The 27897-nt window shown below is 40.3% G+C and overlaps 1 protein-coding gene across 2 annotated transcripts; it reads right to left on the bottom strand.

Annotated features, from left to right (window-relative positions):
* Positions 1 to 27283, bottom strand: KIAA1524 (KIAA1524 ortholog). Of its 2 annotated transcripts, none has more exons than XM_014947149.1 (21): positions 27138 to 27283; positions 25012 to 25159; positions 22513 to 22625; positions 20919 to 21013; positions 20213 to 20309; positions 19122 to 19244; positions 18805 to 18950; positions 18037 to 18112; positions 16703 to 16930; positions 16059 to 16218; positions 15054 to 15195; positions 14221 to 14320; positions 11962 to 12080; positions 10145 to 10337; positions 7905 to 7979; positions 7711 to 7821; positions 6735 to 6931; positions 4992 to 5084; positions 3115 to 3179; positions 2518 to 2654; positions 1 to 790 (listed from the first exon to the last, which is right to left on the bottom strand). In XM_014947149.1, the coding sequence occupies exons 1-21, from the start codon at positions 27237 to 27239 to the stop codon at positions 620 to 622; spliced, it is 2691 nt and encodes an 896-aa protein (XP_014802635.1). In that variant the 5' UTR covers positions 27240 to 27283; the 3' UTR covers positions 1 to 619. The 2 variants fall into 2 exon arrangements, with proteins under 2 accessions (XP_014802635.1, XP_014802636.1); XM_014947150.1 differs by having other exon boundaries at positions 6735 to 6856.
* Between the last annotated feature and the right edge of the window lie 614 nt (positions 27284 to 27897).

Here is a 27897-nt window from a genome sequence, read left to right as displayed (position 1 = left end):
TTGATGTGTCCATGCATTTATTTGCTGTGCAACCCAACAGAGTTGAGCAACGCGTGGCTTACAACAACATACTGAAGCAGCACATTTTTTCCAGGGGAAAAAAACCCAAACAATCAATATTTATACACCATGCTTATTACTGTGGATTCTAGCATGTAAACTAACAACAATTCATTTACCATTTCCTGAGGACATGAACCTTATTACTGCATAACCTTACTCTGGTGAGCAGCTTGACTTTTTGCCCTCCCATTCCACCGTTGGAAATCAAAGTCAGACCAGCATTTATCAGTTTAATTAGTAACACGCTTGACATTCCCATCTAGTTCATTTTAGCACACTTTCCCTAATTGATGCTATTTGCTGAAAAGCCATTCAGATGTGGTGTTCTACTTGCTCAAACTCCTATCTCCTCATAAAGAGGAACGCCTCCACCATCAGAAGACCTCTTTGCTATACAGCGGCTCAGTTTTTTTCAGACAAAAGCTTCCAGAACTACTACTTTTTCTTCACAATTCATAGTTACTTTTAGATTTTTTTTTAAGCTTTAGGTGTAAAAATCCTTACATATATATATTCATACATATGTATAAAATACTAAGACCTTTACAACAGAGCCCTATAAAGTGAGGTTTACTGTTTCTGCACATAGCTTGCCACCACTTAGACTGTGGATCATTGCAATCATGTTGGACTGTTTGTTCAGTTCTTCCTTCTGCATTGTTACAAGCGCTTCTTTTTCTTCCAAGCGTCCTTCCAATTGGGATTTTTGAACTTCCAGAGAAGACACCTACAGAAAGAAAATGTTATCATTTCCTCCATTATCAATTGAAAAAAAAAAAACACAATACAGTGAAAGTTGAGTGGCTTGGCAGTGAATTTCAGCAAGTAATTAAAAAGCATCGTTTTAAAATTACAAGCTTGTTTCAGAAATATCTCTCAGCTATACATTCAGTGCACATGAATGATTGCAGCTATTGCCACACTTCAAAACATCAGATACCATGGGAAACCACCAACCCCCATGTTATCATTGTCCTATTTAAGCAGAAGTGTTCACAGTGAAGCCATCCACATTTCATTTCGAGCTCTCCACCAGTAAATATTTACTGTGAACAAGGGAAATATTTGCTATACACTGGATAATATTGCCTGGAGACAGACATTAGACTTTGCTTCCAGGGAATGGAAATACAGCAACTGCTTTGCCAGACTGCACACTTTGCAATTGCTGATCAGTTTGCATGTATAAATGAATTTCCACCTTGTGAGCTTAGAGGTGTGGGAAATAAGCTAAGTTTTGCTTCAGCTAATTGATGTATCGTTGTTAGTGTGATAGTACTAACAAAGAAGCCTTAGTAATAGTAGAGTCTAATAAACTGTATCCAATTAATCCCCAGAAATGCCCTTGGTCTGTCAAGGGATCCTTGTTCGCAGAGCGTTATCTAGGTGAAGAGAAACAAACTGGAACATGGCCTTCAACACAAAAACCCAAAGGGTAGGGGTATATCAATAAGGCCAAAGAAACCAGTCTGGTAAATCTGCCAAGTAGATGGTAGCAAAGACTCTGAAATAACGTGTACCTTAATCAACTAATCAAAGGCGTGTTTAGGATAATGATTTCGTAGAATAGGTGTATGTGTGCCTTATATGGGAAAAAGTGCAAAATAAACCTGTAATAGGTCAAGCGGTCGGGAAGAATGTGAGCTCCAACTTCTCAGCCAATGAGAAGGGAGACAGAAACTCAAGCGGCCGGGATAAAGGTATAAAATACCTGAAAGCTAAAAGATCATCGTGCATCTATTTTTGGTGCACCCGATTCAGCGCTGTTTCGTATTAATAAGTTATTATTTTTTTAACCTTTGCTTCGGTGACTTTGTCCTCTTTAAATTCTAAGATGTGAGTCGGTGTTTCTCACAGAGGCAAGGACATACAGGCTGCACTGAACTTTTAGGGATTTTGCTTTGTTTTTTAAACATTACCCGGTTAACTTAGTATAGCCAAACTGGTCTCTGTTTTGAAAAAAGACACTATTTTTCTTAGAGATAAAACTAGATATTTTAATATAATTTCAAAGACCAAAAAGAAAATCAGATGCATTTTGATGCACATGCAGCATACATACCTTATTACAGGGCACAAGAAAGGGGATAAAGTAAGCCAATCCACATTTTACAGTAGTCAAAACGACTAGAGAAGAACATGCTGTGTGTGCTGTATTCTCTTTAGTATTGCACTAGGGGGTTTTATTTTTTTCCCCAGTGTTATGTACTCACACACCATGCCTCAAATAGACTCATTAGAGCCCAACCCTAACATCTTTCCTCTTAAATTCAAGCTCAACTACTCAAAACTCAAAAGGTATAAAACTAAAGCTGACATAGTTTGTTCTTGTCCACTATATTGACTGCTCTAGTTTCTTTAGCCACTTTACCACTGAAATAACCGATAGAGTTGGTAAATCAGTATGTAGATAAAATTTCAGTCTCTAGAATTCAGGTGCAAATAATTCCTTACCTTGATACTCAGTTCTTTCCTTGCTTGTTCAGTTTTACTTAATTCCTTTCTAAGAATATCTATAGTTTGTTCCATATCTGCTTTTTCTTTCTGCTGAGCTTTCAGTTTTTCTTCCAAAACTATTTTCTGTTGCAAGGCTTAAGAAAACAAACACATTAAAAGATGGGTTGCCAAACTTAGAAAAGAGATACTGCATTACATGGGAAATAAGTACTTATTTATTTATTTTTTTTTTTTAAACTCAACATGGCTGCTAGTAATTGAATTACTGAGTAGTGCCACCTACTGCTAAGTTTTAGTGGCTGCTTCCAGTCATTTGCAGAAGAGTAATTTTCAGTTCCTACAAAAAATAGTTCTAGTAGACATGCTGTGAAAAGATACTGGAGCAACATATGATGCTGTGCAGAGACTCAGTGAAGTCCATAGAGTCTGGGAAGTCACATTAAGGTATCTTTTCACAAAACTGAAAATCTGCATTTGTTTCATTCCACCGTTAAATTACGTACCACTGGTTAACTTTAAGAGGTACAAATGACTTAGTAAGATATAGCTGCTTATCTAGAGCACTTAATAACAACATCCAGGTAAGTGACTTACTCTCCTGTAGCTGTTGCTGTAATTCTTTTCTGTGATCTTCAGCTTCTGCCAACTGTGCAGCAGTCCTAAAATTGCAGAGAAATAAATTTTAACGATCAAAGCGAGATATGCCATAGTTTTTCTGTCCTAAGCTAGAATGATTTTTGTATCGTTTCCAATTGCTGTTGGGAGCTTCAAATCAACAAACCCATGAATTTGCAGGGTGTGAGTACAGACAGATTCTATTCCATCACCACCCCCCCACCCCGCCCGGCCCATGAGATCGTAATTTCCTGTCTCCGATCAGACACATGGTTGAAACTACTGAAAAGGTTCATACTTGGATCTTAAACACCAGAATCTGTTGCCTTTAATTACAGCCACATTCAAAATACCATGATAGAACTGAAATTGTCATTCAACCTGAGCCAAAACTCACTAGCATGAGTGAATGAGTATGCTGGGCTTTCAGCACGCTCCTGAATCAACAATACCATTGGTACAACTGGTTTCAGGCGTTAGCCATGCAAGCACATCTAGGCATAAAGATTTTCCAATACCCTTCTGAACTTCTTCCATATTGTCACAAAACTCAGCAAAACCAACCATTTTATAAGATATCGCCATATCACATACATAGGTCTGCTGCAGTCCTCACTAGTTAGGATAATATTTAGTTTCCACAATCATTTAATATCTAGGTACTGTCATCTACCAGCTCTACAGCTGTAACCTGAACACTTCATACTCTGTGAAGCTCATTTACTTTTTCTATTACTAGCTAACATAATTTCTAAGGCATATTCTAACTGCCAGTTGCCTTGCCTAGATGGCATCTACTTTCATTCTTGTTTACTTCTTTATCCACTTATTATTTACCAGTTTCTAAGCTGCAGCCTCTAGTAAGAGAAAGGGGGAGTGTATTTTCATGGTCTCCATTTTATTCGTGGCAGTTCAAGAATATCGATATAATAACTTGCTTTTTAAAACCACCAGTTTTCATCATAGTATCTCCCCAATTAAACTGACTGAAAGTAAGCGTCCAAATTTATCCAGTAGCAAACTAATGGAAACATTTTCATACAGATACACTCGAATCAGAACTCAAGGCAGTGATTTGGACTGCTCCTATTACTGACAAGGCAAGAACCTGGGAAAATGAAGTGAACTTTGCAATTAAAAGTAAGAATAGCATTCTGTTTCTAAACTGGATACAAGGCCTGCTTATAAGCATGTTTCAAAAGATATATGCTGCAATATTAAGTATTAAATAAGACTTCTCAAATAGGAATCCTATTCCCTTAGTTATACTGGTGAAAGGTATATTAGACCTCTGTTTTAAGCCACGAAAAGCCATAATTAGTCCTCAAGAAGACATAAGTAATGATAGTTTTATGGTTGCGGAATTAACTTTTATATCCCAGACAGAATACTGACCATCACTATTTCTTATATAATCTTAAAATCAGTTTAGTAGGGTTGGGGTTGTTTTTCTAATCTGATAACATTGCAGAGAAACCTTGCAGGCTAAAAGGGAATACATTAAAGTCTCTGGATGGTAACAGCAGCTAAGAATTCAGCAACCACCAAAAGACACTTCCTCACCCTGCAAATGCATGCAAGAATTGGATTGTTTCATTACTGTTTTTAATTCCTACTGCCACTGAAGCCTGTGGGTTTTCCTCCCTGCCCCCAACCAATAAAGGAGTAAACAAAATAAACACCACTACTACAGATTTTAATTTAACATACACACATAATCCTTGAAGCATCATTTGCTTCCTCTACCTCCACTTCTCAGACATTGCTTAAAGCAGAATTGAAAAATTGAGATTAAAGGGATATTTAGTTTTACTGTTGGTCTTTAATTTGCTTTAAAAAGACTGAATTGAACTTACCTGTCATTCTGCTGCTTGAGTGATTCCATTTGTTTATTTACTGAATTTAATGTAGTCTGTAGATCTTTATATTGTCTTTCAGTTGTTTCATACCTACAAATGAATTAGGGGGTTATGGTTGAAGAGTGTAAGTGCTTTTGAAAAGCTTTTACTTCAAGAGTTTGTCAACTGAAAATACTTGACATCATCTGTGCCATCATCCCACTGAAGCTAAAAGCAAGATGTTTTGCAGGGGAGAAGGTAGTGTTTGGTTGAGGATTTATTGGTGGTACTTTATTGTTTGGGTGCTGGGTTCTTTGTATGTGTTTGTTTGCTTTAAATAAACATACCTGGAGGAAGGCAAAAAAACCCTACACAACCAAACCAAGCTTCAGCGGATCCCGCACATATCTTTAATTATTATCAGGAAGCAACCTGCCTCCAGCAGAAAACTCTCAGGAACTGACAAAACATACAGATGCCTTCAGAAATTTAACATACACAAACGGTTATAAATTAACTATTTGTACTCATCTTTTAAGGGACCCTTTGAGTCAGTCTATGACCTCTTGCTGTCTGGTGATACCGAAAGTGAACACACTGAAGACAATGCAATGTCCAATTAATATAAGTTTGAGGCAGATGTCATGCTGTAAGCAAATGTTTTCCTACTTTCCTTCCAAAAGGAAAATTCTCTCCCCTTATGTCAGTTACCTGATTGTTTTTAAGGAACTGTACATTTTAAGTGTGCAGATTGTCCAGAAATCAAATTTTTGCTTTATAAACACATTGTAAAGATCAGAAACCTATTTTAATCCTACTTCAGAAAACGTAAAATTATTAGATACTAGATTGAGGCTGTTTTATTTCACAGAAATTAGTCACATACCTGTTCACAGAGTGTATGGCTGCATACAATTCAAGCAAAAAAAGAGGGACTTCCACAACAACCATACTAGATAGTATTCAAGAAACCCCACAACAGAACTTTTATACAGCCTCCATCAATGACTACCTTATTGGCAGAAAGCAGTATGCCTTCAAAATTGTATAATAGAATGCCTGCTCCCCTTATTAAACAAGAAACCTGCTCTCAGCATTATGAGCTTCTTTGCGTTGCTGACACCCAGTGACGAGACCAGCTCCTGTGAGTTAAAAAGCCAAAGCTCTTGGAAGCCTTTATTCTTCCAGAGCATATTCTATTTTCATCAATAGTTTCTATCCTTACGCACAATTTGTATCTCGCATGTCCTTTTTTCAGCTCAAGATCCTAAAGAAATAATGTCTATAAATATTTCGGGGCACAGAAGGTGCCTCCTTCAGTCAAATTTGCTACCGAAGCGATCAAAGATGCTCCTACCTTATATAAGCATACTGTATTGGCTGCTTCTTCAGACTATTTATGCCATTTCATCATGACAACATATATGATCAAAGAAAAAAGCCAAGAGCATTGTATAATACTAATAAAAACTAAGCTTTGTTAATTCTGTTTCATAGAGAATAATGCTCCCTTTTATACAAAGTTTCCTGAACTTGACCTTCAACATCTACAGCTTTAGTTCTCACTCCATTTAAGATATTAATTTCTTGAATGCCTTAAGTTAACCTCATCAACATGCATATAGGAGAAAAAAAAATTATTTTTTCACTTAAAAACATGAAGTAGTATGTAATGCTGTCCTTCTAATGTGCTTCGCTCAGTAAAGGGCTTCATCACTCTTTGAACAGGAAGTATTTGCTTAGAGGTCTTACACGCCTTACCTCTGAAGAAGATCGACAAAGGATTTTTTCAGTATTTCCTGTTCTTCAGCAACTGTTTGTAATTTCCTGTTGTGTTGAAGGAGCTGTTCAATATCAGCCTGTGCTCTTTCAGATTCTACCTGCTGAGCTTTCAGCAAATCATTAAGTTCTTCATTTTTTCGTTCTGCATCCTTCAGCATTGCAGCAAGAGTTCTTGCCTTTGAGTGGAAAGACACCCCCCACCAAAAACCCCCCACAGTTATAAGCAATTCTGTTTCATAAGTCACTTTGTAATAGGCATATTTGAGGCCACAGATCTAACACTAAAATGCCATCAGCTACACTAGGAAATGGATTTCTCTCACCTAACATTAACTACAAATTACTGTGCTCACTCTAAATTCCTTTAGCTGCCCTTTATAGATAGTGTGAGGGGGGAGGGAAGAAAAAAGTAAAAGATGATACATCTTAGCTATGAATTTAGTAATCTGCAGCCCAATCTTTATTATAACCTTTATAGGACAGTAATTATTTGGAGTTTTCAATGTACACCTCAAATGCATACTCCACAGAAGCAAGTCTTATTTGAAAGTTCATCTTTGACAAGTGATTAAAAGGCACAAACAGGAAGCAGTCCTACACGTACCAGCAAATGCTATATAGAATTTTAGTAAGTGGTTTTATTAATTTTCAAGATGTCTACCATTAAATTAACACTAATGGTTAACAAACTATAATCAGTAGAGTAGGTTAGTTTCGTTGACTTCCTATAAGGGAAAGGACATAATTCCCTATAAGGGAAAGAAAACTGTTCCAAAGAACAATCCAGAGGAAAACAGGATGTTCACAATGAAAATTAAAGACTGCTCTAACTTGCAAGCATAGCTTACAGCTATGCAGTATAGAGTTTCAACACCTGCAAACACTGTTAAAGCTACTCAGCCAGTTATTACTCAGCCCTGCCCCAGAGTCCCAGAAGGATTCTCCTGCTACTCACCTCGGACTCAGCCTGGGCTCTCTGACATCGGTACTGAGCCATCAGCCTGTCGCCCTGAGCCAGAGCTACCGCCTTTGTTTCCAAAAGGTCCTGCAGCCTAGTTTCTTTAGACTGTACACAGGAAGAACGTTTGTCATTAACATTTTCTGAATGTACAGGCAGTAATGTACCCATACACGTTAGGTCATACTCACTGCTAACGCCGACAGCTTCTGCTCATACACATCCATTATGTCAGAAATCCTCACGTCGGTGACTGGCTCCTTCATCTGTGGAAATGTTTTCCAATTACTGCTACAGTAAATTTGTGTTCGCTTAGACAGGTAAACTGTGCCTAAAGAGCTCAGTAGTTTTGCAAACTCCATCTGTCCACTAGCTTTTTTGAGTTTTTATTTTTATATCTGAGACTGTCTGCTCAAATGCACCCACCTGACTCTTGCGAAAAGTTTGTGAATAATTGAACTATTCAGGCTGAAAAGAATTCATCTGTGGAAGACTATCAGTTCAGCACTGTAAAAATGTAACTTAAACCAAACTAAGCTAAAACAGCTCCTCTTGGCCTAGTCTTTGCTGGAGAATCAGCAGTTCCCAGATAGGACACCCAAAATAATTTGCCCTAATATTAACAGCACAAAATGCACATGACTAAAAATCCTTGTTCATACTCTGTGGCCTTCTCAACACACAGATTATCAGAAAAGGTTCAGGAAACAATACTATCCAGAACAGAACTTACTATGTTAACTCATTGATTTACTAGAGAAAATTTACCGTATGAGGTACAACAAGTCCTAAGTGTTTATTAAAATATATGCCCGAGTCAAGTGAAAATGCTACTTGGTCATGTCAGGGTATTTTTTCTTAGGCAGTGCTACTGTAACACCAGTTTTGAGCCACTCTTCATATACGCTGATGCATGACCAAGTGCAAGCTATCCCAGCTGTTCATACAATGAACACCTACTGAAAAGCTACCATCTCCACACCATTATGTAAGAAGTTCTTGTGCATATTAATCATAGCCTCCACATAGCTCCTGTTCTCATTTTCCTGTCCCTCAAGTAGGAAACACAGAGTTTCTTTTCCTGCATGCAAACTTTAATTTCTTATGTCCTTTTAGATATTATTACTACAAGAAAAGCTTCCATAAGTTCGCTTCACTCTCTCTGTACAGTAATGCTATTAAAAATATTTTCTGTTATGTTTTTACATACATTTAAGCTTCACACAACATAGAGAACGCACACAGAAATGAAGTACTGGGTATTTTAAATGAATGCATATATTGATTTTTAAAGGGAAGTTCTACTAATTAGAAGGTCCAAGAAAAAAATCACTTGATTCATCATCAACTTTTTCCCCTAAAAAAAAAAATAAAAATCAAAGTAGCTTTACAATCTGTCACACTACTGGAAGCTGCTCCACCAGTGCCGTTAGGCACCTGTGGCTGCTTGGACTTAAATTATCATGTGCACAGCAAAGCACCTACAGACTGTCCCATGCAATCCTGAAGAGGATGATCAATGGGAGAATCCAGTGGCAGGGGATGAAGTAAGCCAATGAAGATTCACTTGACCTTTTTCTCTATCACTCTAGCAGCTGACAGAGCTTCGTTCTTATCAGTTACAACAAGGAGAGGAGGTTTGCTAAGCTAAGGCAACGCTGCTAATACAGATATCAAGGCATTATCAAGCACTTCCTGTTAATTTCTCTGATTTGCATAGCATTCTTTTAAGCCGAAAGAAAACAGAACAGTAATCCATCATTCAGTCTAAAGCAGCTACAAAGCAACTAACTTGCTTTGAACAGAAGAGACAGAGGAAATATATTCAGTACTTGACAGCACAGCTCATAAAGAAGTGCCCGAGCGCCTCATTCACAATGCATCTTGCTGCAGAGGGAAGCAACAACTTTCTTCTGAAGCAATAATACTGCCTTTCCAAGAAGGCCAGAAGAATTGAACTGCAAATGCTAAAGAGTCAGCTGCAGGGAAGAAAAGGGAAACATTTGTATGTGTACCACGTAAGGGATGCACCATACTCTGGTTCTAAAGCAGCATATCATCTCATTTTTATCACAGCCTACTTCTTAGGAACTGGAGGGTGAGGGGGCTCCTTGTATGTGTCCCAGCAGATCTAAGCAGTTGCGACTGTATCTGCCACTTGTCTCCACATCTGACAGCTAGAAGAGTGTGGGCAACCCCACTGGAGAAAGGGATTTCAATAAGGACCTCAGCTTCTGATGTAGCACAAAGAATCATCGTTGACTTCTGCTCAGGAGCTCAGTAAAAGGAGCACATTCTAAATAGGTAGGAATCTAAACTGAACTCCACTGATACATGCACTACAGCCTGACACTTGGATTTTAATTTCCATCCCTTCCACCCGAGTAAAAGAGGGCCAAATATTTAACAAGAGTAAATAAATTCTACTAACCTCTAGTCCAGAATGAAGTTTTTGTATTAATTCCTGAATATTTGAGGTTGTGGATTCATCATTTGAAGGACAGGAGGAAGAACACCTCACTGAATTAACACTGGTCATGGGTGACTGCATTTGGATTCTTTTTGACGTGTGCTCTGTTTCTTGTTGTCTGTAAGCATTATTTGCTGCAATGCTTTCACCAAGCCTGTACAAACATAAAGGCTATTTATGAAACAACTTGCTACAAGTATCATTGCAAGGATTGAAGAGAGCAATTTCATAACATAATTAACTTTTCTTTTGTTGCAAAGTACAGAACTGTCACACTTGAATTATCACACAACATTTAGACGTAGTATCAGATACATGCCCAAACTGAACAGAGATACAGAAAGTAGAAAAAAAAAAAGCAAGCCTGTCATTGCAAACCTTTTAAAACAAATGCAGTATCTCACTGCGTGCTGAGAAAGGGCATGGTGTTCAACTCTTCTTGAGCAGAACAGCTCATCTGTCTCTTATTAGCCTGAGAAACAGGTTATTTCACATGTCATTGTTCATCATAACTAGGCCACTGTTTGTAATTCGGGAGACGGAGAAAGTATTTAGTAAGAATTTTTATTAGGCATAAAAATAAGAAGATTGAATCATGAAAAGGTAGAGTGCTACCAATAAACCGTAGGTTTTCCTTGCCTATGATGTCATTTTACAATACTATGTTAAGTACAGCACATTTCATTTTGTAAGTTTTAGCCAATTTAAGTATGCACATAAAAGTGCAATGAATTGAAATTTGTACAGGGAAGAGAAGACAAAAAGTTAGACAGAAATAGTTACAGTACTTATATTCCAGTGTCCATATGTAACTTGTGGTTAGTATTTTCAAGGCAGCTATTAACGACATGTTCCAAATCAGAGAATAAGTCAAAAGAGCTAATTTTTGAGGCATGAGTCAAAAATCTCTTCCTCTTGATAAATTCCTTAATTACTAAGTTATCCCAACCACTTCACTGAAGTGCTGTCTCAATTGCTTCCTAAGTGATCAAAGCCTATTTTTAACTTGCATTTATAGACATGTTATTTGGCTGTTCCATTGTGTAACTCCAGGCATATTGGATTATACAGATCCTTCATTCTTCCAGCCAGACCATTTGTTACTGGCTATTATAAAAATATTTCCTATATCCACAAAAGACATCTCATCTGGAAGTCCTTTCAACCAACTCCAATTTTTGTTTTTCAAAACCTCTGCTAACAAAAAGGGAAGTTTCAGGTTGGTTTTCCAGGTTGCAAAGACCATGATATAATTGAAGACTGGTTTTTCCTATTTTATTACATCTACAGAGACAAGGACTTCATCAAATAGAGCTTCTCAATATTTTCCCCCCTATTTAAACCATCTTAAATACGACCTGAACTGTCATCTGCCGGTGTCTTATCCTATTGCGCTCTGTTGTAAAAATTACTGCAAAAGGGTAAGCAAAGCTTTAGGAACTGAAGGGTGACAGCTGAGACAAAGTTCAGTAGAGAGAAATCTGACCGTCAGAATATTAGATACACTCCAACTAGAAAGTTCCAAGCACAGACTTCAGACAAGTGAGCCCTGAGGGACAGATTCAGTCACGACTATGCCCTCTCGGATCTATGTTAATTGAATACCATCAGCATTTGAAATACTTCCTTTGAGCTCCAAGATCACTATTGTCTCTTAACTGCAAATAAGAAGAAAGTCCTCTCTCTGATGAACTGAAAGTAGTATGCCAAGAAATGTGAATATCAATAAGCCCATAAAAAAGTCAAATGCTACCAGACTATCACAAAAATAAACTTACACTATGGCAGGAAAATCTGGTAAGGGTGCAGCCTCAAACAGTATTCTAAGTCCCATTTGGACTTGCTCCCTTTGGTCTGATGTTAAAGCCAATGTCAAAGGTGTAATCAAGCGTTGATCCTAAAAAAGAAACTACTTCGGTAAGAAACAAGATATAATGGTCAACAAAAACAAAACAAAAAAACCAACCCCAAACTACCCAGACATCACAATACCAAGGCCCATGAGCACAGAAACGTTTTATTCAAAACTTAAGCTACCTTCTTAAAGTTTGCCATTCTAAGCCTGAAGTCAATGGAAGAAAAGTGATTTTAAAAAACAGTTTACAGTTTGGACCATTTAGAAACATGATTTCCCATTAAAGCCAACGCAACAAATGAAGAGACTATGGACCTGGACAGGTTTGAGGTGAGCCCGTGCAGGCTTGGTTGAACTTCATAAGGCTAAGTGCAAGGTCCTGCACCTGGGACGTGGCGGTCCCAAGCACAAACACAGGTTGGGTGGAGAACATCTAGAGAGCAGCCCTGAGGAGAAGGACTTGGGAGTGCTGGTGGATGAGAAGCTCATCAGGAGCTGGGGGTGTGCACTGGCAGCCCAGAAAGCAACCGCATCCTGGGCTACATCAGAGGAAGTGTGGCCAGCAGGGCACGGGAGGTGATTCTCCCCCTCTACTCTGCTCTTGTGAGACCCCACCTGGAGTCCTGTGTCCTGCTTTGGAGTCCCCAAAACAGGAAGGACATGGACCTGGTGGAATGGGTCCAGAAGAGGGCCACAAAGATGATCAGAGGGCTGGAGCACCTCTAATGTGAAGACAGGCTGAGAGAACTGGGGTTGTTCAGCCTGGAGAAGAGAAGGCTCCAGGGAGACCTTATAGCTGCCTTACAGTACCTGAAAGGGGCCTACAGGAGAGATAGGAAGGAACTCTTTATGAGGGAGCAAAGAGACAGGACGAGGGGTAATGGTTTTTAATTGAAATAGAGGAGATTTAGATTAGATCCCTGGAGGTGTTCAGGCCCCTGGATGGGGCCTGGAGCCACCTGGTCTAGCGGGAGGCCTCCATGGGCATGGGAGGCAGCTGGAACCAGACAATCTTGAAGGTGTCTCCCAAGTCTAACCAGTCCATGAGTGTATGACAAGAGGAGATGGCCTCTAGCTGCCCACGGGGAGGTTGAGGTTGGCCATTAGGCCACTGGATGGTGCCTGACGGGGCTGTGAAGGCCCGGAGCAGGCTGTGCAGGGAAGTGGTGGAGTGGCCCTGGCGGGAGGTGTTTGCAAGAGGTGTAGGCATGGGGGTGAGGGAGAGGGTGCCGTGGTGGAGCTGGGAGGGCTTGTTTGGGGTGTGGAGCGTGTGTGGTGCAGGGTGTTTTGGAGGGTGGGCGAGTGTGTGGGTGTGTGTGGTGCGGGTTTGGGAGGTGGAGGGCAGAGCGGGGCGGTGTGCGGGCTGTAGGGGGCGCTGTGCGCGCCGAACGCGGGTGGGTTCCCTGTAGCCGAGCGGGCTAGCCGCTTTCACGCGGTCCAAGGGTCAATCGGGTTCGAGTCCCACCGCCGCCTTTTGCCACCCCGACCCCACACCCCCCTCCCCACACACGCTCCCTGCTTTTACACACACACACAACACCACCACCACACTGCCCTTCAAGATTAATTCCTTCAAGTTTTCAAGTGCTTGATTTTCATCTGAAAAAGTCACAAGCTTATACGTATTTTCTAAGGACTCCAAAACTCTCATTTCTACCCATTAAATTACACAATTGCCGTTCTTGAAAGAAAACCTCCAAAAGAGCATGACATGTTTGACTCTGAGTTACTTTTCCATCTACAAAGTAAATTGTTAAGGTACCACCTGACCAATACTTACCAGAAACTGTTTTGACCATGCAAAGTCACAAGTTAGGTATCTAGATTCAATAGTAACCAACCCCACAAATAATTAGATGGTTGTGGTAACTTTTTTCTAGTTTGCTACCATTAAAATGCAATCCTCACACAGTCTTAAAAGGATAATTCTTACCAGGCCGCTGAAGTATGATTGCACATGCATTACTGAAATAAACGACTGGAGTAAAAGGAAACTGCTTTTACTTTAGAAGAATTAACAATTAAACAACTTTAAGAATTGTGCCCAGGGGACTATATTTTCCTAGAAGTTTTACCACTTCAGAGATAAGCATGCAAAACATTCAGAACTGAAACTTACTACAGTGCAGTGACACTTCCCTTCACAGACACATGTTGTTCTTAAGAGATATTAAAATCATACCTGTAAAATTTTGTAGAAGCTGACCTCCATACCAGGTACATCCTGCTTCAGTTTGCTCATAAGATCAAGTGTTTTCAAAATAAAATCAGCAGCAAGTTTGCTTTTAAACATATAAACAGAAAAATAAAGCAGGTGGGGGGAAAAAAAAGAGTGAGATTTTTCAAGTCAGCGCTGAGAAATAAATTCAGTTAATTTAAAAGAACAAATAAACACCTTCACAAAGAAATTAATATGACTAGCAACGCAACAGTGCCAACATCAAGAGTTATCACTGAGTTCCTCAGGCACGCTGCTGAGCTTCTCCAGCATGCCAAGGACAGCAACAGTGAAGGCCAGAAAAACACTTTAAAGTGGAGAGTGAGGAGCATTTAATCATAGGTGAATTATATTACACTGCTTTTTGGGCCATATAACTCTTAGGTATGTCGATATTCAGGTTAATGACACTGAGCTTAAAGTATGTATATTTCATTTTCAGTGCAATGATTCCCCCCTCCATCACTGATGGGTGATGTTTTTGAACTCTGGTTGCATAAAATCAAGATAAAACATTAGGTGCCACAAGGTTTAGGTGCATGAGGTTTAAGACTGCTGTTCCACATAAACAGATCTCCAGCTCGTGCTGAAAACAGTATCTGCACATTTAAGCTAGGTTTTACTTACTGAACTGACCAGTGACCTTACTTTCTATTGCCACAAAACCCACTAAGTTTCACTTAAAAATCTATCGATTTACATGCATTTAAGTGGTACTTTCAACTACAATATACTTTCTATCGGAACAATATCACAACTCGCATACAAGTCTTGCTTAGATAAATTTGCATGCTCACCACATTTTAGAGTCCACTACTTTTGTCCCAAAACCAGTATCAATCCCACGATCGGTAAACTGGTGTTCTATGAGAGACGTGCATTGGCTGGCAGTCAGTGCCTTCGAGGCACGCATTTTCAGTATGTCATCTCTACAGAGCAGTAGACTGAGTTAAGAATAAACACAATATACTTATGTCTAGATGTTGGCACCAAAAGGAAACATTTTCTAATAATAAAGGACACAAAAGTAAGTGTATCAAAGCACAAGAGCCTTCAAAAATGCTTTTAAATTCAACTATATAAGCCACTTAAGTCATGCTTCTCTGAGAAGTGAAGCAAGCTTTACTTTTCAATTAAAGCACACACTTACTTGGAAACAGACAGCTAAGGGAAACCACAATAAAATGAGTTACATGAAAAAAGATAATGAATAAGCAGCGGTGAACAATCAGTCTTCAATATAAGAACTAGTTATCTAGGAGTGAATTAGCAGAGAGGCTACTTTGCAGAGCTCTGCTTAGATGCAGGACTATGTCCTGCAATCATATCCTTCTTACTACATGACACTGAACACTAAGGACTCCAAGAGGAGTGTAAAACTGTATTGTTCCACATTATTTTTCCTTATTTCACTCATCTAAATTTATATCATATTTCGCTGGGAGCTAGACTTGACTTAGCTAGGAAAAAATACTATACTGATCAAGAAGATGGCAACTCAAATTCCCCTTGCAATTTCAACAGAAAACACTGATCTTCATTTTTGATCTGTAAAGTGCTTCTACACTGTTGAATAGCCACCACATTTTATCCTGCACCACTACATGACCAAATAATTTCACAGCAATTAGAAAGCTACTTCTGATCTTTCAAGATGACACCAGTCCTAAGTAAAATTAGAGCAGTTATTGTCATTAAAAGCTATTAAGGTAACCCAAGAAGGACATTTCTTCTCACATCTTAGAACAGATCATCGTGGGGCAATAATAAATTAACTGCCCATAAGCACATGAAAAGGATATTTGTCAGGACATTAATAGCCTTAACCATTCTTTCACACTTTTTCTTCACTAATAGCTCATCCACAATCTGTTCCGGCATCTGAAGATGATCAAGAAGAACAGGCAGCAAAAGATCCACAAAGTGTTCGGCTGAGGCACTGTTCCCACTATTAATAACATCCTGTAATAAAGACATTTTATGTCAATATTTAAAATTACAGAAAAAGGAAGCCAAGCCTACTCTACCCCTTCCTCCACCAGCCTGTCTCCTAGCTTTCCCAGTGTCTTGCTATTTCAGGTTTAAGACTGCTTATCATTATCATACTGAAAGAGGAAATTTAACAAAGAGCTCAGAAACAGCGGAAACTTCCTCACTTCTACAAGTCTGAGAAAGCAGTTCTTGGATAGCTTTGTATCTACCTCATGACTTCGTTAACTGCCCATATCTTCCACTTAACTTTCAACACAAATGTATTTTTAAAACACAGCATATCTTTAAAAGAAAAGTTGTTTCACAAAGTATGGAAATTCTAGAACACGAAGAATTTTACTTACTGTGTATTTTTACATGCTGTTTTTCAAGTAAAATGCTAAGAGTTGTTTAAAACTAAATTAAAAAGATAGCTGCTAAGAAGCTCTTTGAACTCAATTATCAGTCTTGGTACCTCAACAATTTCTTTGAATAGTTGCAATGCTAGAACTGCACAGTCTTCAGAGCCTTCCAATGGTTGGTTTGAGAAGTGCACCAATGCAACAGATGGTTCAAAAGTCTTTGAGCGAGTCACAAATCTGGTATTTGCAGAGACTGGCAAGGCAGACGGTTCCAGTATTGCCTGCCGCAGGGTATGACGCAGTTCTACCACAGAACAGAAGGCGAGCAGCAGCTCTAAGATCTGTGTGAAGTGAATGAGAGTTCAAATGCTTTTAAATCAAGTACTTATCAGAAATTGTGACTCCCGTAGCACAAAACTAAAGAGATATGGAAACCCCTACACTCCTTTCAGCACTTGAAAGTTTTCTGAATAATAGTTTTCTTTCCTTAAAAACCAAGTCAGCAGCAGGGACACAGTTCATTGGACTGGTGAAGGCTTGTGAGGGTTAGTATTCAGTGTATTGCTTTCTCCTCTTTTTAAAAAAGCATGACTGCTGGCTAGCAATCTAATAAACACTAGAAATGTGTATAAACTCAGAATGAAGAAAGCTCTGGAAGGGAAAATACTGAGACACAAACGGATGCACATGTATGTACTCAAGAGATGAAGAGGAAAGCACCCTGGAAGCTCCCTGTCAACATGCCTTTTTAAATAGAACCAATAAACAACAATAAAGAAATCACATACACACACATTAGCATTTATTATTTACTATGACGTGAAAGACATTTATGAAAAAGCTTAAAGCTTAAGAATTGTTTCACAGATGTTTTTAATCCAAATGTCTTCCCAACATTTCATGTTTTAGCCTTTAAGAATAGATAGCCAATATTTCATTTACATGAGGTGGCAGTGAGACAAAGTTGAATGCAATAGTTAACTGCTTAACCAAATGTGGCATCAGTTTGTCCAACTAATATGAAATAACTTATTAAGTCTTTGAATTTAGCATCATAGCTCCCTGGTGTTCAGTTCAACGTCTGAGTAGTATTAATTCAAGTTTTAGCCAGTGAAGTGGGGTACACGCTGCATTTCTGGCAGATCCAAACATTTCTTCTTAGCTATAGCACAAAAGGGGGTTTTGTTGCCATTTTACCTTTATGTCTGTTGCCTGAAAGCAGATACACATAATCTGGCAAAACCCTCAACCATTACAGATTCAACCTGACAGCCTTCTGAACAACAAGAAAATATAAGCTTGGTGAATACTATAGGTCACTTCAGAGTCCTAAAGTCAATGTATTCATTATCAACCCTTGTACACAAGGAACCTACTTACGACTACAGAAGTGAAACTAGATTAGGAGTTGTACCCTCTAAGCCTTAAACTGAAAAAGTATAAATACCTTAGCTGATGAATCAGGATCCCTTCCATGAAGAAGACCTAATACTTGACCAAGACATGAGGTAAAGTACTCATATCTACAGCATACGTAAAGGAGGAAAAAAAAAAAAACAAACTTAACCTGGAATTTCACCACATTCAGACATTTACACAGTGATGAATGCATGTGCCCTGTTCTCCTTCCTACCCCCAAACACTTCAAGTACAGTGATATTTTTAATAGAAATTACATTATCAAAACTCAGTTTAAAAATATTGTAAGAACGAAAACAAATCCCTTAAAATAAGCTAACATTTTCCAGCTATGTACTGCTAGATTTAGATTGAAATTCGGCAACTAAATTCTACTAGCTGAATTTCCAGAACCACTAGTCAAGCCCTCCACAGAATTACTCCATTAACACCCTCCAGTAAAATTATTACAACTTCAACCATCCTACTGCACTTCAAGATAACATAGGCCTGTAAAAGGGAAAATAGCTACTCCTCAAGTCATCTGACTACCGATACTGTCCAGACAAAGAATTCCTAAACACAACTGTTACATATTCCTTAAATGACAAGAGTTTGATTCACACTTCTGTGTGAAACTAGTAACACAAGAATCCTTTAGTTTCAGGTACAGCAGTTATAAATCACTGGCAACATTCAAAAAGCATCTAGGGATTTTTTTCTAATGTTTGGTTCAGAATACATAGAGCATACAGCAAAGGAACTGAACAAGAGCTTAGGAAAAATATCCTGTACTTCAATTAAAGTGAAACCGTACCTGGTAAGATAATGTGCAACTTTGGGGTTCTTCAGAAGATCCATGAGTAGGTCAACAGAGTATATTTTTGTTAGAGTACCATCTCCATTTACAACAATATTGAATATTAACTGAAATGTCTGATGGATATTTCGAGCATGAAAGAGCTGAAAGGAAGAAGAAAGTTATATATGGGCACATTTTTTCTTTGCTGGGTCTCTCGCTTATTATAACTAGCTGGATTAAAACTTACTAGGAATTATAATTTTCTTTTGCTAGTGTAACTACTGATTTTATATACAACTTGAGAATAGAACAGTCTTCAAAGTATCACTTACTTTTTCTCCTACTTCTTCATTTAAAGTAAGGCTTGATAATACTGAAAGTGCAAACACAACCATAGTCAAATTACTATGGGCCAGGAAACTTATTAAGGTACGATAGAAACTCTTCACATTATTCTAAAGCAAAAAAGGAGAAACATAGGTATTAAAAAATTTATTCTGTTCTGTAAAACCACCAAACTTACAGATTGTACATATTTATAAATAAGCCATACAAATCATCAATAAGAATATAAAAATATATTAGAATGATAACTGTTCTCTAGGAAATCTGTTTCTATGTTCTGCTGCACAATACTGGTGTTGATGCCAATAAATAAATTATCTGTTGAATCTGTATAAGGAAAAATAAGAAAAACAAACCCAAGGAAGAAATGGCATCATTATTTTAAAGAAAAATGTGAAAGTAATTTTGCTCAAGTCTCTAATAGAAAATAACCACTGAAAATTGACCCCCACTCCTCCTCTGCTCACTGATCAGATCTCACAATAGTTCCGCCTTTCTTCCAAGGTAAACAATAGAACATTCACTGCCATGTAGATTTTTCAATTTGTAAACACAAATTCATAAGTTACATTTGCATTGATTTATGAAGAGACCTGTATCTGAGCTGCTCAGATACAGATGTGTATTTGAAGATTCAAGGGCCTGACATCAAGATCCGTCATATTTTATTGATTTATCTTTTAAAAGGCAAATCTTTCTTGGCCAATGTTAATGCAGCTTATCAAAAATCCAACTACAACCTTTATATGTTAACAACATTTGGTTTTTCTAAGGAGGAAAGTTCAAATGTTAAATTCACCTTTCATTAGCAGAGAACAGTTACAGAAATTCAGTGCAACAGAAATTGCTAGTGCAACAACAAAGGAACGTTGAGAAAGAAAGAGAATGCTCAGCTTCCTGCTCTATTAGTTATTTTCTCCAGTACAGGAGGAACAACTGCCAACTCTGCAGAACATACAGGTCAGGGTTATTATTGTGTAAATAAATTAAAAAAAAATACTAAGCTAAGGCCCCACAGTGAAGCAACCCTCTTTTGCCCTCAAACCAGAGGATTATACCAGAAAACCAAAACTCTTACCAAAGATTTTATCTGAGTTTGAATAGATAAGTTGTGACGACAGAGATTTGCCAGGAGTCCTAAACATGGTATTGTTAACTCGTCTTCAGCGGCTTGACTTAAAAGAAAAGTCCAGAAATTTAAACAAAGATGGTTTTACTAAAGCATCCAGAAATTATTTACAAGAATTTGTGGGTTGAGGGACATTTTATTTTGTTTTGTTTTTTAATTAGACACCATTCCATCAAGCAAAGCAATATCAGATTTTAATCCCCATGGTGTGGGCAGTTTTTAACTCAGCACATCTTTAAAAAAAAAACAAAACAGTATTAGGGATCAATGCTATCAGAAGTCCTTTATTTCAGGTGCTTTTAATAGTCATTAGACCTCTTACAAAGGTTAATATGACTTCTGTGCAAGTGCCCAACTTAAGTCTGCTCCTAATGATAGGCAGGAATTTTTTCCTGGCTTTACTCTTTGTTAGCTCCCTGCTCCTGGGAGTGTGGGGGTGGGCTAAAAGGACAATTCATATTCGTCACCCAAAATCCCACAATCACTGCATTTGACAATCTGTAACAACATGTTTTTCAAATAAAAGTGTTAACTTCAGAACAAAAATGCAACAATTCACTCTGGAAACCAGGTTAGTGCAATATGTGAGTGGCATTCAGAAAGTTGAGAAACTTAGATATTTCCCATAAGAAAAACCAACTAAGTACAGACTTACACATGATGCATTAGAAATGAAAGTAACTCTTCGATGTTGGCACCAGCGCAGAAGATGGGAACATTGTAGGTTAGCCTCTGCAGCAACTGAATACTCTGAGGAAATAAAAAGCTATTCACATATGTCTTTCCTATAGCGTCTCACTGAAGAATGTTACAAGTTACAAAGGCTGAAACTGAAAGGACAAATAACAATACACCCCAACTAAATTAATTGTAATCAGAGCGTAACACAGCAATTACATGAACTGCTGCAAGTACATAGAGTAATGTCCTACCACGCTGATGTACTTACTAAAAGCCCAGATGGATAAGGTTTTATTTTGACAGAGGAGTTACCATTTTAGCCCATCCTGTTCTCCCGTTCTCCACTCTGTCAGCAAGAGAGGGGCTTTGTCCTATTGAAAGATCTAGAAGTTGCACCAAAATCCAAAAAGCACTTTGCAGCCTCTTGCAGGAAGTGTTTTATAGGACAACAGGTGTGCTGTAAAGACTGCTAGCAGATCTGATGGCAGTTAAGTCCTTCATACAGCATTCTTTCAGCACATAACAGAACTGAGTTAACATGAAGTCAATATACTCAAACATGACACGGCATGGGACAGCAGCTGAAACAAAATCTCATCATGTAAATAGCTGATCTAAGAGCTTAAAGGTCTTGTAATTTGATCTATTTGATAACTACAACATCCTTCCCACTGACTGGCAAGTCACCTGGATCCCTAAGTCTTCTGGTACTCCTACTGCTTTGAGAAATATGCACGCTGTGAGAAAAGTGTTCTTAACTGGATGCTTGACTCATTTTCCACAGATTAAGGACAACAGAGCTGCTAGCAAATTCATTTTCTGAGTGACCACAGGTAGCCAGCAAATACTTGCTGAAACCTCAGACCCATGTATGAGAAAACCTGTGCATATTAAAAAAAATCATAGAAAGAAAATTTTGCTCTACTTTACTGTTCAATGCACAGGAGGGGCAGGTTAAAATAGGGAAAGTCAAACTGTGAAGTATCAGATGCTCACCAAAAAAAAAAAAAAAGCAATAACCTCTGCACTTGGCTAAGAAGTAAGTTTCCCTTAGCACAGCCTCCTTGCATTCACCAGCACGTAGCACTGACCATAGAGGAGGAATACCTGCCCTCTAAACCTTCCACAAGAACTGGCAACCACAGCTTTCCTTTCATTCCTTCACAATTACTTCTCAAACTACTGATTAGATAAAACAATCTCTATGCTTTTGTTACGAACACGAGGAGAAATAACTAAATATCTTTACTGGAAAAAACTTTCCAATCTCTCAAGCAGTGAAATAATTTCAAAAACATTTTTTGTTTGTGTTGTTGAGGTTTTTTTTTTTTAATTAATTAGAGCAGGTGAGAAGCAGAATCAAAATTAACGAGAGAATACAAAGAACTCTATGCAGTGTTAAAAGCCTGTCATACTAGCCTCATATAGCAAATAAATTATACAGCTTACATCAACTTTTGCTCAACACATTATTTTAGATAGAGCTTTTAAAGAGTTATTATAAGCATAGAATATAATGTATACTATGTAACAGTAGCCAAATATTATTAAGCATTAGTTGCTGTTACCTGCAATAAAACTGGGTCAGTAAGATTAGTAGAACTTCGACGAACCACTCCTGCCAGCACGCTGGTCAGATTGTAGGTATCCTGGAGAGCTTCTCTAGTCTCATTGTCCAAAGCTAGAATTTAAAAATTGTTAACAAAAACCATATCTAATAATAAAAGCAACTGTTGTATTAGCTACCAATCAAGGCAGAAACCAAACTCTTTGACCAGTTTTTCAAGTATATTTCACAAATAACTACAAATAAATCACAGCTCCTATACTCTTGCATCTCTACCTTACTTCTGAACTTACACTTAATTGAAACACTAATACTTTTCCTTAAGATGCTTGGACACTAAAGAAACAGTCTTTCTCCTACCTAAAAAGTTTTAGTTCTGTTTGAGGTCTTGAAACCTGTTCTTAAAAGGCCTTATAACTTAAAAATCAATGCTCTCAGTTTATTGTTTCATGTCATGGTGGGCAAGTAGAATAAAACCAATACCTTGATAGGGTTATCTAGCAATAGTTAAATAAAAAAACCCACTTCTGCTTAAGCAGTTCTGGTAAAAGATATAGCAAACAAGGATGACAAGTACAGCAACAGATCGGAGGAGGACTACTTCCTGAAGTTTTCCAACAGGCTGGAAAAGATAGTTAAAAACCTCAGCAACAAATACAATCTTACAGTAACTGTTTCAAAAACCTAAAAGGAAGCTCAAGAAGGCTAAAGCCTCCAAGAATCAGATAACAAACAGGTGGTCATCACAAAGGACTCGACTCTTGAATAATTACATAATGAGAAACTAGGCAGTGAAGGCATTAATTTTCCACCTATATATGTAACCTACATACATAGGGTATGGTGAGCACAGAGCCCCCTAGACAATGAAGTCCCATTTCTGTGATGTGGAAAAGGGGGGAAAAAAAAAAAACGCATCTCAAGAAACAAGAGGCAGTAGAACCTATTCTGTAATTGGGAAGCTTGAAGCACACAGGCCCAGGCCATTGTAGAGGCCAAACTGCCACCTATCAAATGCTCCAATGGGAGAAGTAAACTGAGGTGATGACAGTTGTGGATGTAACATGGCTTCTCCCTGCCTTTGCATCCCCAAGGCAGGTTTCTTCACTTCATTAAAAAAGGTAGTCTTTTCAAGCTCCAAAAGGACAAGAGGATAATTCCTCACTGTACCCAGTAAGGAAGCAAATTCTGACAAGCATGATCATTGTCATTTCACAGTGATGACTTAAAATCTGCTTCTCGTGGTGATGTAACATCTTATCTGGCTTTGTATGTTGTGGGAAACTAAGGGAAGATTGGCGAGGAGGACTGTAAATACGCTCAAGTGACTCGCATGTGGGGTGCTGGAAAACACACCTATCTCACTAATTGTTGCTTAGTTTTGTGTGCTCAACAAGTAGGACATCTGCACTCAGATAACATAGGCCTGGGATGGACTCAGGGGCACCTTATCAAGCACGCCTGGGATTCTTGCCCTGCTGCTGCAGAGATCAAAGCCCAGCAGAAAGCTCTGCCTGCCAGAATCCTTGAAATACAGGCCCAAGCAGCAAGTGGGAGCTCCCTCGCTCCCTGGCTAACAAGGACTCTCTTGCTAATAAGGACTCTTGCTCTGCAGTGCCTGCGGCCCCTGCTTGCCTGCCTCTGCCCGGGTGCTGCTTCGGAGGTTCCCAGATCCATGAGGTATTGACATTAAATTGTTCTTTGCTCTTAATCCGTGGTTTTGTGGTTGTTCCTGCGTCCTGCCTGCATCGGCTCACACATACGCACAGTCGGGTAGCTTAGCCAAGCACTCCATTACAATGAAAAACACTTCATTGTTCACACCTTACGCTTTTTCCAAGAAGTTTGTCACCCATGCCACAGAATTAGCACCTATTGAAGAGAGGATTTAGTAGTTGTTTGTATCCATAGAACCTTGAAATGTCTAGTAGTTGGTTGTGTTTTTAAACTATTTTAGAATTTTCTATCGTAGACGGGTAGTATGACCTTGCAGGTGCTGGCTTATCTCGGATAAGGGATGGGAGGATGGCACAAGGCGCCTGGAGCCGAGGCCGAAGCTCCGAAAAACCAGCCAGGACCAGGCCTGTGGTTTGGACGAACTCCAGGGGTGATCTGAGCTGGCGCCGGACACAGAGGTGAAAAGTTACAGTGAAGAAGACTACTAACTTCATCCCTGAGACCCCCTGTCGACCACTACCAAGAAGCACTGCGCAGACTCAGGGGGGCGGGAGGCTCATTTGCATGGGAAGCGGGGAAAGTTAATGCATATATATAGGTGTTGTGTCACACCTGTTGACTATGTATTAGTTAGGGCCATAAACACAGAATTTTGCTCTGGGTCGGCGCGCACATCTTTGGGAAGGATCCCGTGTGCGTCCGGCGCTGAATAAACACACCTCCTTTATAACCCTCCAAGGTTGTAAAGTCGTTGTTCCGCACGTCACCTATCTTGTCTTCCCTTTCCCATACCAAAGATAAAAAGTTCAAGTGCAAACCTTACCTAGCTGTGATAGCAAAGTAACCACAGACAAGGTTAGAGATGGGCTTATATTAGCATCCTCGAGGAGTTCTACTAGGCAACTGAGACATTCACTTGGTAGAATCTGGTTTGAAGCAAATAATCGTGTAAGCTTCAGTCCAGAGATCACCTGGAGATAAAGGGAGGAAAACAACCTCAATTACTCAGCTGAAACAAAGTATTTCATACAGAAGTTAAAGCACAGAGTTGTGTTAAATAGATTTTGTTATATTTGACAAACCAAGAATGTAAGTGCCACTGTAAAAGGACATTTGTATTCGCGTTTGCTTCAAAAAAAAAAAGTTTTGAAAGAAGACTGGTTTTCATTCCTATATATCTGTTCCCTTTACTCCTGCAAAGTACCAAGTTTATGCTGTGATTGCTTATAAACATAGTGGGGCTTCTTTTCTTTGCCTGCTGACAGCAATCATAGTAACAGCATTCCTTTTAAACTTATAGCTGTAGTACAGCACCACTTGGTATTTCTTCACACGTTGAACAGAATTAATACCAGGTTATTACTTCTACATATGTTTTAGCATACGTTAAAGATAGGGTTTATTTATTTTTGAAAGAACAAACAAACAGATTGCTTAACACAAACATGTAGTAATAAGCCTTCAGCTCAGCTCAACAGCCTGCTTTCTAGAGATGTGGACAGGAACCAAAGGTGCCTCTGCAGGAAGGAAAAGCAGTAAGAGGTAGCGCTGCTTTAGGAGCACGCTGTGCTTGAGATGGAAAAAATGGAACTTGAGGTCAGGAAAGCCTATATGATGAGATGCCTAAAAAGATGCACCTGCACATTCATACAGGCAGACACGTGTTATGCTTGCATAATAGAGATCATAAAGCTGGTTTTGCATATCCCCTGCATACCTCTTTATAAGGGATATGGAAAAGAAAGCTAAGCTGAATACTAACTCTTATATTTATGTTTTAGCAACCACAAAAAAAAAAATCTTTAAAACAATCCATATTTGGAAAAGGTAGCATGCAGATTAAGCAAGTCAACCAATGTGCCAGCCTCTCACCGCACCACGACAAGAGCTGTGCACAAAGCTCTGACGGGTGGTCAGGGGCAGGGACAGGCCTACCCCTTCCCAGCAAACACTGTTTATGAGATATTGCATGAAACTCCAGATACAAAAGTACTTCATCATTCAAACTCTATTTTTAAGCTGTGAAAATAAATGACCCTTGTGGGGCAGAATTTAGGGGATAAGAAAAAAAAAAAAGAAAATCCTTCATAAGGCTCAGCCTCTGTGCTTATAAACATACTGCACACATCCATAAACACACACAAACACCCTAAAGCATTACAATAAAGGACACAGTAATGGTGCAGGGATATCACAGAATCGCCGAATTGTTGGAGTTGGAAGGGACCTCTAGAGATCATCTAGTCCAACTCCCCTGCCAAGGCAGGATTGCCTAGAGCACATTACTCAGGACTGCACCCAGGCGGGACTTGAAAATCTCCAGAGAAGGGGACTCCACGCCCTCCCTGGGCAGCCTGTTCCAGGGCTCCCTCACCCTCACCCTAAAGAAGTTTTTCCTCACATTCGAATGGAACTTCCTATGGTCCAGCTTCTGCCCGTTGCCCCTCGTCCTATCGCCGGAAACCACTGAAAAGAGTCCGGCTCCATCCTCCTTGAACCCACCGTTTAGAGACTTGTAAACGTAGGGAAGGACTGCCCTCAGACTTCTCTACTCCAGGCTAAAGAGCCCCAGCTCTCTGAGCCTTTCCTCGTAAGGGAGGAGCTCCAATCCCTTAATCATCTGAGTTGCCCTATCGCTAAACACGGAACCGTTTCTTCTCTCCGACGGCCTGCCTCGGCCGCCAGCTCCCTGGCGATGGGTCACCGGGCTGCACCCTTCGCCCCCGGCCCACGGGGGTTGCGGCGGGCCCGGCGCCAGCGAGGCCCCACGGGCAACAGGGGGCTGAGTTAGCCGAGGCCACGGCGGCACCGCGGCCGCACAGAGCGATGGTGGCGAAGTAGAGCCCACTGAGGCAAGGCCCCAAGAAAAGCCACCCCCCGCCCGAAGCCGAGGGGACACCACGGCGGCCTCACCCTCCCACCACGGCCCAGGACCGGCGCTGCCCTCACCTCCAGGCTGCGCTGCAGGAACGCCGCGTTGGGTGCTGTCTTGGCCGTCCGGTACTGCGAGGCTGCCAGAAGAAGAGACTTCATACAGGCCAAGGCGTCCATGGCGTCCGACCTGCCGCCTCACAGCAGCGAACGACAAACACCGCTCGTATTTCCCGCTGGGCGACACCCACTGAGGGGGAGCGGCCGCCCACCCCGCGGGGCATGACGGGAGGCGCCGTCTCCGTCCTTTGCATTAGGGAGTCACGGCGGGGCGGGTGCGGAGGGCGTTGCTGTCTCAGGGAGAAGCGGGGGAAATCTAGGATGTGGAACCGCTTGAGTGGGATGCCAGCAGCCTGTCCCCGCTCTTGCCTGACCTCTCCCGCGGGCAGGGGAGGCGAGAGAGACGAAAGGAGAAAGGCTCGCGGCGGGGGCTAACACCACGTGAAGGAGGGAAGGACAAGCTGGGCGTGCGGCGCCGGTGACAGTGAGGCGCTGGCGAGAGGCAAAGCGAGGTCCGCGGGGCCCCGGGCGGGCGCGCTTGCGTCGGGTTACAGGCGTCCGTGGGACTCGAACCTGCAGCGCAGGGCCCCTGTCCAGCGGCCAGCCCTCGGCTGCGGGGACCCACCCGCGCGGCACGAGAACAGCGCCCCCTACAGCCCGCGCAGCCACCCGCGCCCCCCTCTGCTCCCCCACGTCCCGAAGCATCCGCAGCCACCTCCCACCCTGTCCCCAGCGCCCAGGGCTCCGACCCCAACCCCTGCGAGGTCTGCAGAACAGG

The sequence above is a fragment of the Calidris pugnax genome, unplaced genomic scaffold, assembly GCF_001431845.1.
Source record: "Calidris pugnax isolate Ruff unplaced genomic scaffold, ASM143184v1 scaffold95, whole genome shotgun sequence".
In the NCBI taxonomy this organism is placed as follows: Eukaryota; Metazoa; Chordata; class Aves; order Charadriiformes; family Scolopacidae; genus Calidris; species Calidris pugnax.
This window is presented reverse-complemented; position numbering and strand designations above follow the sequence as displayed.

Coding starts and splice junctions, on each gene's coding strand:
- KIAA1524 (XM_014947149.1), bottom strand. CDS start 27,239: ATGGACGCCTTGGCCTGTATGAAGTCTCTTCTTCTGGCAGCCTCGCAG. Junction 15,196..16,058: donor GGCTATTAATGTCCTGACAA/ATATCCTTTTCA, acceptor AACTCAGTCTAC/TGCTCTGTAGAGATGACATA. Junction 5,085..6,734: donor TTTGTCGATCTTCTTCAGAG/GTAAGGCGTGTA, acceptor ATTCATTTGTAG/GTATGAAACAACTGAAAGAC.